Source organism: Callithrix jacchus, chromosome 5 (genome assembly GCF_049354715.1).
Source record: "Callithrix jacchus isolate 240 chromosome 5, calJac240_pri, whole genome shotgun sequence".
Classification (NCBI taxonomy): domain Eukaryota; kingdom Metazoa; phylum Chordata; class Mammalia; order Primates; family Cebidae; genus Callithrix; species Callithrix jacchus.
This window is the reverse complement of record NC_133506.1, coordinates 97,635,994-97,650,906: the sequence shown is the minus strand read 5'-3', so window position 1 is coordinate 97,650,906 and position 14,913 is coordinate 97,635,994. Positions and strand designations below refer to the sequence as shown.

The 14,913-nt window shown below is 42.8% G+C and overlaps 2 protein-coding genes across 29 annotated transcripts in view; one reads left to right on the top strand and one right to left on the bottom strand.

The window, feature by feature from the left end:
• The window catches only part of TADA2A (transcriptional adaptor 2A), a 72,386-nt gene extending 72,183 nt beyond the window's left edge, over positions 1 to 203 (bottom strand). For all 13 annotated transcript variants that reach the window (XM_078373797.1, XM_054257032.2, XM_054257037.2 and 10 more), the window contains exon 1: positions 170 to 203. The gene's annotated coding sequence lies outside the window, so the exon portion shown is untranslated. The remainder of the gene's footprint in view (positions 1 to 169) is intronic.
• A 167-nt stretch (positions 204 to 370) lies between these two features.
• Positions 371 to 14,913, top strand: part of ACACA (acetyl-CoA carboxylase alpha) — a 307,755-nt gene continuing 293,212 nt past the window's right edge. For 14 of the 16 annotated variants that reach the window (XR_013535729.1, XM_078373749.1, XM_035300747.3 and 11 more), the window contains exon 1: positions 371 to 858. Coding sequence is in view for 4 of the 16 variants with exons in the window: in XM_035300744.3 (XP_035156635.1) it covers positions 821 to 858 (38 nt within the window). In the remaining 12 variants the exon portion in view is untranslated. The remainder of the gene's footprint in view (positions 859 to 14,913) is intronic. The other 2 variants (XM_054257028.2, XM_078373745.1) reach the window with 1 other exon arrangement.

Below are 14,913 nucleotides of genomic sequence, written 5' to 3'. Positions count from 1 at the left end.
GCGTGGCCCGGCGCCGCCCGCCCATCAGCCAGCCGCGTTCCGCCCGCCTTCTGGGCCTGCAGCCCGCGCCTCCTCCCACGCGGCACCTCGCGACCCCCGCTTCCTCCTAGTCCCGCTAGCGGGGCTCGCGCCCCGCCACCTGCCCTCCCTGCACAGCCTAGCTTCTCACCTCGCCGCGTTCCCCCGTTCCGCGCCAAAGAGCCGCCAGTCGCGCGCGCCTCCGGGCTTTGCGTGCGCGCCCCCGGGCGGCGCGGTCGCGAGCTCGCCGCTTGCCACGCGCCCGCCGCCTCCGCCCCTCGGCCATGGAGGCCCCACCAGGTGCCGCGCCCCTGTCACCGCCCCCTTGGCCTTTTCCCCGCCCCCGCCGCGCGTCCGCTGCTGTCTCAGTGCCTGAGAACTGGGAGGATGGGGCTGAGCTGCTTGACTGACTTTTGAGCCCGACCACTAATCACTTTGCCCTTGGGGCGCGTGGCCCGTCACCAGAGGCTTCCCCGCGCGTGGGGCCGTTTGGTCCCCTCCGGAGTGCGGTGAGGCGGGCTCAGCCGGGACTGCCTGGGTTTGGGGATAACATCCCCACCCCCACCCCTGTTGCAGCAAGGGAAATTGAGGCTGAGGGAACTAGGCCCAGGGACGGCGAGCCGTGGTTGCCTCTCCAGTCCGGGCCCTGAAGGGCTGCTCGTGGATGAACTAGACTGATTTTAAGGGGTGAAGAGGGTGCGTTTTGATCCGATGCTTCTGGAACGTCGAAATTGTCTTCTTTGGAAAGAACCATCCCCTCTTTGGTCTTCAGAGGCCCAAATTGAGGCGCAATGATGAGAGGATGTGGTGGTCTACTCTGATGTCAATCTTGAGGGCTAGGTATGTCCCAACATCTCTTATTACTGCTGTTAATGATGATTCTAATAGCTACCAGTCGTCGAGTACTTATTGCATGCGTGACATTGCACAAAGCAATGAGACACATACGGTCTCATTTAAAACTTCTGAGGTAGGAACCTGTTGTTATCCCCATTTTCCAGGTGAAGAAATCTAGGCACTGACACATAAGTAACTTGGGATCACACCGCTAGAGTACTGGGGAAGGGGATTCAAACCGTGGTTTATCTAAATCGTATAACTGGTACATCTATTTCGAAGACTGCCTTTGATAAATTTGCCCAACCTTTTTAAAAATTCATTTATACTTTCTGCCTGTGTGAATTCTTTCATTCTTTTTTGGTATATGCATAGTACAAATTCGTGAAATGAGCAAGTAAAGGCAAAAGTAAGAATGAGGTCACTTAAAATTTAGAAGATACCTACTCTTTGCTGTCACTGAAAGTCCAAGCACGTGAATGTGACTTACAAGTAGGGTGACCATAATTTCTGATTTGCTGAGAATAGCCTGGTTTATGTCTGTTGTCCCTACATAAGTATTAATATTGTTTGGTTTCACTCTCAGTAGTTTCTCCATTTGTATTGTCATTCTTTTTAGAAGGCCCTTCAAGATCTAGTGTCTTCCTATATCTTTATCATTACTGCCCCATCTTAGGCTCCATTTGCCAGCCAGGCAGACATACCTTCATTTCTCTTATGCACTCTTAACCCCAGGATTTTTTTCTTTGCCAAGGTACCACCTATCTCACTTAGACATCACTTTCTTAGGAACACTTCCCCTCACCCTGCAATGGCTGAGTTAAGTGGCCCTCTTACCTGTTTTCAGGATACCTTGTATTTAACCTGTCATAGCAAAGATGACTAAGTGCCTTGTTTCCTCACTAAGTATCTCTGAAAAAACACCTTTTGTCCTCTTTAAGCCAGAATTTAAAAAAAAAAAAAAAGCCAGAATTTTATATTAATAATATCCAAATCCATATCGAACCAGGTTTTTTTTTGAGACAGTCTCAGTCTGTCGCCAGGCTGGAGTGCAGTGGCGCAATCTCAGCTCACTGCAACCTCTGCCTCCTGGATTCAAGCAATTCTCCTGCCTCAGCCTCCCGAATAGCTGCGATTACAGGTGCCTGCTACCATGCCTGGCTAATTTTTATATTTTTGGTAGAGATGGGGTTTCACCATCTTGGCCAGGCTGGTCTTGAAGTTCTGACCTCGTGATCTGCCCACCTCAGCCTCCTAGAGTGCTGGGATTACAGGCATAAGCCACCACGCCCGGATTAGAACCAGTATTTTTTAAGATTGACCTTTAGGACAAACTAATAGCAAAATCCTCATGCCCTTTCATCCTTAATTAACTGAAAATGTTGACTTTTGTACTAGGAACCCAACAAGGAAGCTTGTATTTTGTTAGGCTTATAACCTGGCTGCCATTGACTGAGACCAAAATATCCCAACAGTTTGTCCTCAGCTGATAAGCTGCTATGGTTAGAATCAAAAGTAGAGTTTCTGGCCTGGTGCGGTGGCTCATGCCTGTAATTCCGACACTTTGAGAGTCCTAGGTGGGAAGATTGCTTGAGCTCAGGAGTTCGAGGCTAACCTGGATGACAATGAGAGTTGATCTCTACAAAACAATCAAAAAATTAGCTGGCCATGGTAGTACGCATCTGTGGTCCCAGCTACTCGGGAGGCTGAGGTAGTAGAATCACTTGAGCTCAGACAGCTGAGTTTGTAGTGAGACATGATTGTGCACTCCAGCCTGGGCAACAGAGTGAGACCTTGTCTGAATTTAAAAAAAAAAAGGTGAGGAGACGACCTACAGAATGGGAGAAAATATTCAGACCCCTACATCAGATAAGTGTGCAAGGGCCTGAAAAGACATTTCTCAAAAGAAGAGATGCAAATAGCATGGGAGGCTGAGGTGGGTGGATCACCTAAGGTCAGGAGTTTGAGACCAGCCAGGCCAACCTGGTAAAACCCCATCTCTACTAAAAATACAAAAATTAGCTGGGCATGGTGGCGGGTGCCTATGATCCTAGCTACTCAGGAGGCTGAGGCAGAAGCTTCACTTGAACCCAGGAGGTGGAGGTCGCAGTGAGCCGAGATTGCGCCATTACACTCCAGCCTGGGCAACAGAGCAAGACTCTGTCTCAAAAAAAAAAAAAAAAAAAAAGAAGAAGAAGAAGACATGCAAATAGCTAATTAGTATGTGAAAAAAAATGTTCAACATCACTAATCATCAGGGAAATTTAAATTAAAACTACCATGATATATCACCTCATACCTGTCAGAATGATTATTACCAAGAAGTGAGAAAGTATTGGCAAGGATGTGGAGAAAAACCTTATACACTCAGTGGGAATATAAATTAGTACAGCCATTTTGGAAACAGTATGGAGGTTCCTTAAAAAAATTTTTTTTTTGAGACAGAGTTTCACTCTTGTTGCCCAGGCTGGAGGGCAGTGCTATGGTCTTGGCTCACCACAGCCTCCGCCTCCTGGGTTCAAGCCATAGTCCTGCCTCAGCCTCCCAAGTAGCTGGGATTACAGGCACGCACCACCATGTCTGGCTAATTTTGTATATTTAGTAGAGGTGGGATTTCTCCATGTTGGTCAGGCTGGTCTCAAACTCCTGACCTCAGGTGATTCACCCATCTCAGCCTCCCAGAGTGCTGGGATTACAGGCTTGAGGCACTGTACCCAGCCTCCTTAAAAATTTTTAAATAGTTATATATAACCTGGTAAGAAATTTTTGTTGATTTGTAATTTTTAAAAATTTTTTTTAAAAGACGTAAAAGAAATTTTTAAATAAATAAATAAATAATGTGTTTAACTAGAATTCCATATGATCCAATAATCTACTTCTGGGTATATAGCCAAAGGAAATGAAATGTGCATGTCACAGTATCTGTGCTCCCATATCCATTGCAGCGTTATTTATGATAACCAAGACATGGAAACAACCTACATGTCCACCAATGGATGAATGAATAAAGAAAATGCGATATATATGTACACACAATAGAATACTGTTCAGCCTTAAAAAATAGTGAAATTCTGTCATTTGTAACAACATAGATGAACCTGGAGGACATTATGCTAAGTAAAATAAGCCAGACACAGAAAGACAAATACTGCTTAATCTCACTAATGTGTGGCATCTAAAAAAGTCAGACTTGTAGAAGTAGCAGAATGGTGGTTACCAGGGGTTGAGGGAGAAGGAATTGGAAGATATTGGCCCAAGGATACAAAATTTCAGTTAGATAGGAGGAATAAATTCAGGAGATCTATTATACTCTGTGGTGACTATAGTTAAAAATATATACTTGAGGCCAGGCCGTGGCTCATACCTTTAATTCTAGCACTTTAGGAGGCTGAGGCAAGCAGATCACCTGAAGTCAGGAGTTCGAGACCAGCCTTGCCAACATGGAGAAACCCCGTCTCTACTAAAAATAATAATTAGCTGGGCGTGGTGACACATGCCTATAATCTCAGCTACTCCAGAAGCTGAGGCAGGAGAATGGCTTGAACCCAGGAGGTAGAGATTGCAGTGAGCTGAGATCATGCCATTGAACTCCACCCTGGGTAACGAGAGTGAAACTCCATCTCAAAAAAAAAAGGCCAGGCATGGTGGCTCAAGCCTGTAATCTCAGCACTTTGGGAGGCCGAGGCCGGTGGCTCACCTGAGGTCAGGAGTTCAAGACCAGTCTGACCAACATGGAGAAACCCTGTCTCTATTAAAAAAAAAAATAGGGCTGGGCATAATGGCTCATGCCTATAATCCCAGAACTTTGGGAGGCCGAGGTGGGCAGATCACAAGGTCAAGAGATTGAGACTATCCTGACCAACATGGTGAAACCCTGTCTCTACTAAAAATATAAAAATTAGCTGGGTGTGGTGGCGTATGCCTGTAGTCCCAACCTCCTCAGGAGGTTGAGGCAGGAGAATCGCTTGAACCCAGGAAGCAGAGGTTGCAGTGAGCTGAGATCACACCACTGCACTCCAGCCTGGTGACAGAGTGAGACTCCCATCTCAAAAAAAAAAAAAAAAAGTGTGTGTGTGTGTGTGTATACATACTTGAGGCCACGCACCATGGCTCACGCCTGTAATCCCAGCACTTTGGAAGGCCGAGGTGGGTGGATTATCTGAGGTCAGGAGTTTGAGACCAGCCTGGCCCACATAATGAAACCCCATCTCTACTAAAAATACAATAATTAGCTGGGTGTGTGGCACATGCCTGTAATCCCAACTACTCAGGAGGATGAGGCATGAGACTCACTCAGAACTGGGAGGCAGAGGTTGCAGTGAGCCAAAATTGTGCCACTGCACTCCAGCCTGGGTAACAATGAGACTCTGTCTCAAAACTGTAATCCCAGCTACTCAGGAGGCCGAGGCAGGGAGAATTGCCTGAACCCAGGAGGCGGAGGGTGTGGTGAGCTGAGATCGCGCCATTGCACTCCAGCCTGAGTAACAAGAGCAAAAAAACTACGTCTCAAAAAAACAAAAAAACAAACAAATAAAAAATATATATATATGTATATACACTTGAAAATTGCTAAGAGAGTAGATTTTAATTGTTCTTACCACATAAAAAAGTAAGTATTTGTGGGTATATGTTGCGGTAATGGATATGCTAATTGGCTTGATTTAGCCATTCCACAGTATGTACATCTATCAACACATTTTGTACGTCATGAATGTTCACAATTTTTATTTGTCAAAAAATATGTCAAAATGCCATAAGTAACTTAAATAAAATATATTTCTTAGAACACTACTTGTAAAAATAAAGCAAAAAACTAAATATGTCTAAACATAACTAATAAACTGGATCTCATTATTTAAACTCAAGTATTAGCTGGTATCAGGATTTTCATAATGCCATGGCCATTAAACAGAGTTTTCATGCATCAAGGCCTTTGTTAGCCATCTCTTCTGCTGCTTCTTCACCTTACTGTCTTTTTTTCTTGTTGCTTTTTTTTCTGAGACGGAGTCTCGCCCTGTTGCCCAGGCTAGAGTGCAGTGGTGCCATCTTGGCTCACCAAAACCTCTGCCTCCCAGGTTCAAATGATTCTCCTACCTCAGTCTCCCGAGTAGCTGGGATTACAGGTGCCCACCACCATGTCCAGCTATTTTTTGTATTTTTAGTAGAGACACGGTTTCACCATGTTGGCCAGGTGGGTCTCAAACTCCTGACCTTGTGATCCACCCACCTTGACCTCCCAAAGTGCTGGGATTATAGGCGAGAGCCACCACACCCAGCCTCCTTACTGACTTCTTTCTCATCTACACAGAGTACAGAATATCTGCCTCATGAGTCACCAGGCTTTGGGCAGAATCCAAAAAATTAAGTGAACTAGAAATATATTGTTGCTAAGTGATTCTGTTTAACAGAAAATCCTAAAATGCCTACTAGGCAGCCTAGCTGCATATTTTTCAGCCTAATGTACAGGGCCTCCACCTTTTGACTGTCAAAACAGGCTCCTAAAGTATTTTGCATCACTTGGTGACAGGCAGTCTATATACTCTTTTGCAACCAACAAGTACTCGACAAATGTTTGGAATATGCAAAGAACTTGCCATAGTTTAATATAATTGAAAAGCAAGCATGGACTGTGAAACTTTCCCAAATTTGAATTCTGTCTCCACTCCTTATAACCTTTAAGAAATTAGGGCCTATTTCAACATCCTGCAAAAAAAAGAATTTAGGGCCTGGCACAATGGTTCACACCTGTAATCCCAGCACTTTGGGAGGCCGAGGTGGGCGGATCACTTGAGATCAGGAATTCGAGACCAGCCTAGCCAACATGCTGAAACCCCATCTCTACTAAAAATACAAAAAATTAGCTGGGCATGGTGGTACATGCCTGTAATCCCAATTACTTGAGAGGCTAAGGCAGGAGAAATACTTGAACCCAGGAGGCAGAGGTTGCTGTGAGCCCAGATCACACCATTGCACTCCAGCCTGGGCAACAAGAGTGAAACTCCATCTGAAAAAAAAAAAAGAATTTAGGCAAGTTATCTTCCTGCATCTATTTTCTCCTCCTATGTAAAATGAAAATAATAATGTCTAATTCATAAGAGTTTCACAAGGATGTGATGAAGGCTGGGTATAGTAGCTCATGTCTGTAATCCCAGCACTTTGAGAAGCTAAGGTGGGTGGGTCACGTGAGGTCAGGAGTTCGAGACTAGCAACATGGTGAGACCAACATGGTGAAAACCCATCTCTATTAAAAATGCAAAAATTAGCTGGGTATGCTAGTGCACGCCTGTAATCCCAGCTACCTAGGAGGCTGAGGCATGAGAATGACTTGAACAGGCATGATTGTTCTGTCCAAAAAAAAAAAAAGAAAAGAAAAAAGAAAAAGAAAGAAAATGAGTGAGGGCTGGAAGTGGTGGCTCACGCCTGTAATCCAAGCACTTTGGAGGCCAAGGCGGGCAGATCACCTGGGGTCAGGAGTTCAAGACCAGCCTGACCAACATGATGAAACCCTGTCTTAAAAAAAAAAAAAGAAAGAAAAAGGGTGTGAGTGTGATGATATATGTATGTATATATCTTGTTCATGGTAGGAGTCAAATAAATATAATTATAATTTTAATTCTAGAAGTGCTCCACAGGATGATCCTGGGGCTTATTTAGAATTTGTTTTAGGCTAGGTTAGTGCTCAGCATTAGAATGTGTTATTGTTTAAATCAAAAACTCCTATCTGCTGGAAACCTGCAGGTTTCAAGAACAACAGGCAATTAAACAGAACTATTTTTTGCTGGCAGTTTCTTCAGCATTTTCCTCACTATAGGAAACTAAGGAAAATGTATGTTACCTCACAGGTTGCAGGACAAATGTGTAGTTGCAATATAGGGTGGAGGATCTAGCCTTGTCTCAAATGGAGAACAAACTCAGGAGCTGTCTCATTTAATTAATATAAATAGTGAACAAACTTATACATTATTAGCAATTAACTATAATACTGTTCCTTAGAGTACAGAGTGAGTACTTTTATTGTAATAAAAACTTACAACAAGGTTAATCTGATGCATATTTAATAATATATGTAATTGTTATGGTGTTGCATGATAATTAGGCCCAACATGTTAAATTGGTACATAAATGACTGTAATTGGTTATTTTTACACAGCCAAACATATAAAGTGTTTGCCTGCTCATTTTGTTCATTTTCTAGAATCTATAATCATGCCAAAGACAACAGTTTATCTGAAATCCTTTACTACTTAGTCATGCATTCACAAACACATCGTTCAAAATGACACTACAGGGTTTCCCTTGGTACTAAAAATAACTACTATTCAAGGCTTTCTGTATATAATCTATCATTTAATCCCTAAGAAACCCTTTAAGGGAGGTATTATTACTCCCATTTTACTGATGCAGAAACTGATACTCAGAGAATGTAAGTAGGCAGCATGGTAGAGATTCAGACTTTTACCACAATCCCTAACCACTGCTTTATCCGATCTCAGAAGATAATGGATCACAGCAGAGATATATAATGTTACTTTAGATGATAGAGTGGCTCTGAGAAATACAGAATATATATAGCATATCCAAAGGGAGAATGAATCAACCTGAAAAAGGGAAAGGTTAGTCAGCAGTGGAAGAGTTGGAGCTTAGTGCCCATTCAAGGAAGACAGCCTTGGCCAGTGCATTTCAGGCATCATTGCCCTATTCGAGCCTACTATATTGTAGAGATACTTATCAGCCTAATGTCATCTAATATCTAAATTTTAGAACTAACTCCCGTTATTCTGATTTCTCTTTTTTTTTTTTTGAGACGGAGTTTCGCTGTTGTTACCCAGACTGGAGTGCAATGGCACGATCTTGGCTCAGCTCACCGCAACCTCCGCCTTCTGGGTTCAAGCAATTCTCCTGCCTCAGCCTCCCGAGTAGCTGGGACTACAGGCGTGCACCACCATGCCCAGCTAATTTTTGTATTTTTAGTAGAGACAGGGTTTCACCTTGTTGACCAGGATGGTCTCGATCTCTTGACCTCGTGATCCACCCGCCTCGGCCTCTCAAAGTGCTGGGATTATAGGCGTGAGCCACTGCGCCCGGCCTCTGATTTCTTAAAAAATAATTATTGTAGGCTGGGCACAGTGGCTCATGCCTGTAATCCCAGCTGGGAGTCTGAGGCGGGTGGATCACCTGACGTCAGGAGTTTGGGACCAGCCTGGGCAACATGGTGAAACGCCGTCTCTACTAAAAAAAAAAAAAAAAAAAAAAAAAATAGCTGGGTGTGGTAGTGCCCACCTGTAATCCCAGCTGTTCCAGAGGCTGAGGCAGGAAAAGGGCTTGAACTGGAGGAGGAGGTTGCTGTGAGCCAAGATCACGACATCGCACTCCTACCTGGGCGACACAGCAAAACTCCATCTCACCAAAAAAAAATAAAAAATAAAAATTGTAGGGATTAAACTGTTTTTCAACTTTTTAAGATCATTATTACCTGCCCTAAAGAGCCTTTTCAGACATTTACCTCCCCCGGACAAAGTTTTAATATCACTGGTAAACTATATATATGTTTATGTACTATATATATGTAGTTTGTACATAAAAAGACTAAGCTTCTTTGCCCCTTAGAAGAGGACTTTTTTCTTCCCCTTTATGAGTGCATGGGTTACACAATGATGCATGAATGAATCGGCTTCCCCTACAGAACTACCTTCAGATTCAGAACATACGTTATAGCCTAGCATGGGGGCAAAGGATAGTATTTCTGTACATATGACAATTATATTTCTCATTGTAAGTTAATAATTTCTGTACCTATGATGTTCTTAATTATCATAAACTAATAAACTAAATGACAATTTTACTTTTGAGCTTGCTTAGAGTGATACTGCTCCTAAATAAGGGTGTATTCTCTGGGTGGAAAATTTGGGTTTCTAAGCCTGTAACATAGCATGAGAGGCCTTTCGATAGCCTGCTAACTTTCACCAAGGCTTTTTACTTGAAACTTCTAGAGGACTCTTAGTTGTTCATTTCTTCATTCAGTAAGTATTGAGTCCTACTATAGGCCAAGGACTATGCCAGGTACTAGGGATTCAAACACTAATAGTGTGCCCTCAAGAGGCAACTCACTGTCCAGTTGGGGAGAAAGATATGCACACAAATCATTACAATACAAGGTAATATGTGCTGTAACAGAGATGTGCTAGAGATACTAAGGGCTCCAAGAAGAGATTAGTTTATTTTAGGGAGAATTAAGTGGTGAAACTCTATAACATGATCAGTTAAATCTGGAGAAGAATGAGGAGGAAATTCCAAGCAGAAAGAACAAATTATATAAAGCCCAGAAGTATGAAATAGCATGGCTGGATTGGTTCTTTGTGACTGGAGTGCAGGAAGCAAGAAAGAGGAAGGCCCCTCCTAAGGTAGAGTAACTTGCACAGATAGAGATCGGACTACAGAGGGCTTTGTACTTTATTTATAAGGCTATGGGGAACCAGTGAAGCAATTTCGAATTGTGGAGTAGTGCTATCACTAATCTGGGCTTTATCTTTCCAACCAGTGGTGTAGATTGACAAGTGGCAAGATAAAAAGCCTAGAGTTCTAGCAGTCCAAGTAAGAGATCATGAGGGCCTGAAAATCATTGGAGTGGGACGGAGGAAGAAGAAACGGATTTAAGTTATTTGAGAAGTAATTAATTAGGGGGAGAAAAGAGAGGAAGATAATAGGATTAGAGATGATCCTCAGATGTCCAGCTTGGTCGACTAGGTGGATACTAATGCTGCTCACCCAGAGAGAGAGCAGAGGGCAAAGCACAGACATGAAGGGAAAAGGGCAGATTTTGTTCCAGATAGGTCAAGTTTGAGGTGCCTGTAGGATATACAGGCACTGTTCAACTCGGTGGATTCAAAAGCCAAGGGAGGCTGGGAGCTGTGGCTCCCACCTGTAATCCCAGTACTTTGGGAGGCCAAGGCAGGTGGATGACTTGAGGTCAGAAGTTTGAGACCAGCCTTGCCAACATGGTGAAACCCCGTCTCTACTAAAAATACCAAAATTAGCCAGGTATTGTGGAGAGCACCTGTAATCCCAGCTACTTGGGAGGCTAAGGCACGAGAATCACTTGAACCCGGGAGGTGGAGGTTGCAGCGACCCAAGATGGCACCACTGCACTCCAGCCAGGGTGACAGAGCGAGACTCTGTCTGAAAAAAGGAAAAAAAAGCCAAGGGAGACATTCAGGTCAGTTATTATGAGGGAGTGAGCAAGAGATTGATGGAAAAAGGATTGCTTGAACTCACTGAATGGAAAAAGACAAAAGAAGGAAGGATGTCCTTCTTCTGTGCCTTACCTAGATGACAATATGTAAGACACAGAATAAGAGCCCTTAGTCCAGAAAGGGAGAAGTAGATTTAAGAGAAAGAAGCAGCAGTAAAGGTGGGAGGTAGAATGTAGCCAGCATTATTAAGACCGTTTAGGCCCTAAAAAAAAGGTAAATGTTATGGTGCTTGCCATGTAATTTTAATTTCAAATGAATTAAGTATTTAAAGAAAAATAAAAAGGCTGGGTGCAGTGGCTCAGGCTCGTAATCCCAGCACTTTGGGAGGCCGAGGTGGATGGATCACCTGAGGTCAGGAGTTTGAGATCAGCTTGACCAATATGGTGAAACCCCATCTCTACTGAAAATACAAAAATTAGCTGAGCATGGTAGCAGGTACCTGTAGTCCCAGCTACTCGGGAGGCTGAGACAGGAGAATTGCTTGGACCTGGGCGGTAGAGGTTGCAGTGAGCTGAGATTGCGCCACTGTACTCCAGCCTGGCAAACAGAGCAAAAGTCTGTCTCAAAAAAAAAAAAAAAGAAAAGAAAAGAAAAAGAAAAGAAAAGAACTATAAAAGTACTAGAAGATAATGTGAGAGAATTACTACATAATTTTGACATGGGGAAGCAAAAATCTTCCTACTATGGCTCAAAATACAGAAGGCATAGAAACAGAGGTTAATAATTTAACTATACAGAACTCAAAATTTCTGTGCAGCAAATTAAGAAATCCTGTGTTAAAATATAAATGGAAAAATGTTTGCTACTCATGTCACTAAGAGCTGATCATCTTATAGAGCTCCTAGAGCAGTGAGCCATGATCATGCCACTGTGCTCCAGCCTAGGCAACAGAGTGAGACCCCATCTTTCTCACACACACACACACACGCAACTCCTAGAAATAGATAAGAAAGAGATCAACCACTTAACAGAAATATCCATGAAAGATATAAATAGAGCTTATGTGATGAGTAGTGGTTAAGAGTATGGAGATTTTGAGGTTACCTACCTATGTCGGAATCCTAGTTATGCCACTTACTAGCTCTATGACCCCTTGGGCAAGTTTCTGATCCTCAATTTCCACTTTTATAAAATGCAGGTAGTAATTGTAACTACCTCAAGGATTAAGTGAGATAAAAGACAGGCATAGAATTTAATAGTAACCTGGTGACTCATGAAAAGAAGAAAGAGCACCTGGAAAATGGCTTCTAAATTCCTGGTATCTGTAACCTTGAAGCAAAGAGATTCTGGGAAGAGGACCAACCCAATCCCCATCTGTCTGGTTTTTTCATTAAGGGCGCATATTTACTAAGTCCCTACAAAAGTGTGAGACCTAGCCCTGGGCCTAGAAATACAGTGTAAGATTCAGTGTTTCCCTATAAGAGAAACAAGCATCAATGAAATACTACAGAAATACATAATTACAAACAGATGAATACCACAAAAGAAATTTACACTATAAAACAGTATAGAGAAACCTGATGGAGTTTAGGGCAGACTGAGGAGGTGACTGTTGAGCCAATATCTGAGAGAAAAGTAGGAAGTCAAACAGGCTAACAGTAGTGAAGAAGGGGAAGTGGGGAGGAGAGTACAATCAGTGTTCCAAGCAGACAGAACAGCATAGGACTGTTCTGGCGGGAAAGGAGCTAGTCCATTTGGCTGAAGCTAGAGAAGGGGAAGCGTAGGGGAGAGGAGACTGGAGGGAGGCAGGCAGGCAGATTATCTAGGGCCTTGGCAATCTTCTTGAGGGTTTTGGACTTTATCCTGATAGCAGTGGTAAGTCACTGAAAGTTTTTTAGCAGAAGAGTAACAAGATCAAATTTGTATTTTGAAAAACTGGTTATAGGTTGGGCACGGTGGCTCACACTTATAATCCCAGCACTTTGGGAGGCCGAGGTGGGTGGATCAACTGAGGTCAGGAGTTCAAGTCCAGCCTGACCAACATGGAGAAACCCTATCTCAACTAAAAGTACAAAATCATCCCAGCTATTCAGGAGGCTGAGGCAGGAGAATTGCCTGAACCCAGGAGGCGGAGGTTGCGGTGAGCCGAGATCGTGACATTGCACTCCAGCCTGGGTAACGAGAGCGAAACTCCGTCTCAAAAAAAAAAAAAGTACAAAATCAGCTGGGTGTGGTGGCACATGCCTGTAATCCCAGCTACTGAGAGGCTGAGGCAGGAGAATCACTTGAACCCAGGAGGCGGAGGTTGCGGTGAGCTAAGATCACACCATTGTACTCCAGCCTGGGCAACAAAAGCGAAACTGCATCTCAAAAAAACTGGTTACAATGTGGAGAATTGTATGCGGATTAAACGGAGGCAAGAGAGTGTATGGTGAGACAGATTCAGAGGATATGCTCCTCTGAATTCAGGTCAATGGTATGCTCCCTCAACCTACTTGTTTTCCCAACATTACTTTAGCAGAAAGCAAAGACTTTAATTCTTACATAGTAAATGTGCATCAAATATTAGCTATTATTATTATCTATAGCTAGAGATAAAGGCTTAAAATTAATCTACCAGGAAGAATGAGTTCATTTGAGTGAAAGGATTTCATTGAAAGCAGGGATATGTGAATCAGATTCTTTTCTTTCTAGAACAGAGGGAGGGAGTTAGAGGAGTTTAATTAAAAGTGATACCACAGGCCAGGCGCAGTGTCTCACGCCTGTAATCCCAGCACTTTGGGAGGCTGAGGTGGGCAAATCACAAGGTCAGGAGTTTGAGACCAGCCTGGCAAGCATGGTGAAACCCTGTCTACTAAAAATACAAAAATAAGTCGGTATGGTGGCACATACCCCAATCTCTACTAAAAATACAAAAATTAAACAGATGTGGAGTTGGGCACCTGTAATCCCAGCTACCCTGGAGGCTGAGGCAAGAGAATTGCTTGAACCCAGGAGGCAGAGGTTACAGTAAGCTGAGATTGTGCCACTGCACTTCAGCCTGGGTGACAAAGAGTGAAACTCCATCTCAAAAATAATAATAATAACAATAATAGTAAATTACATAAAATAATAAAAATACAAAAATTAGCTGGGTATGGTGCCTGTAATCCCAGCTACTCAGGAGACTGAGGTAGGAGAATCACTTGAATCCAGGAGGTAGAGGTTGCAGTGAGCCGAGATTGCACCATTGCACTCCACCCTGGGCAACAAGAGTGAAACTCCATCTCAAAAAAAAAAGAAAGAAAGAAAGAAAAATAGGGAAATGTTATGAACAAACAAGAGAAAACTTAATGGCAAATAAATACTTGCAAAGATGTTCAATCACACTATTAAATATGGAAGTGTACACTATTAAATACAGAAATGTACAACAGTAACAATAGTTCACAGACATCAGATTGGCAAACATTTTTAAATTCTAGATATCAAAGTTAGAGAAAAAAATGGAATAATGGGTACTGTCTTTACTGCATGGTACTGTACTTGGTATAACCACTTTAGAGAGCATATTCAATCTAGCAATGTTGAGGATATATGTAAACTACAGCCTATTAATTATACTCCTTAGTGTGTCTTAGACATAAACAAGTCCAAGAATACTCACTGTAGAAGAAATGAACTGCTATCTGATATAATCATATGTATAATTTATCAGTCTTCAAGTTAGTGTCTTTTCTGCAGAATATTTGATTCTTCAAGAGGGCAGTAAGGACTTTATCCTATAGCCTACACTGTTTATTCTTCTTTTCCAGTACATCAGAGAGCAAAAATGTCCTGAGTTAATCCTTAGAGAGTCTTCTGGGCATCATCTTTTTCTGCAGAGACT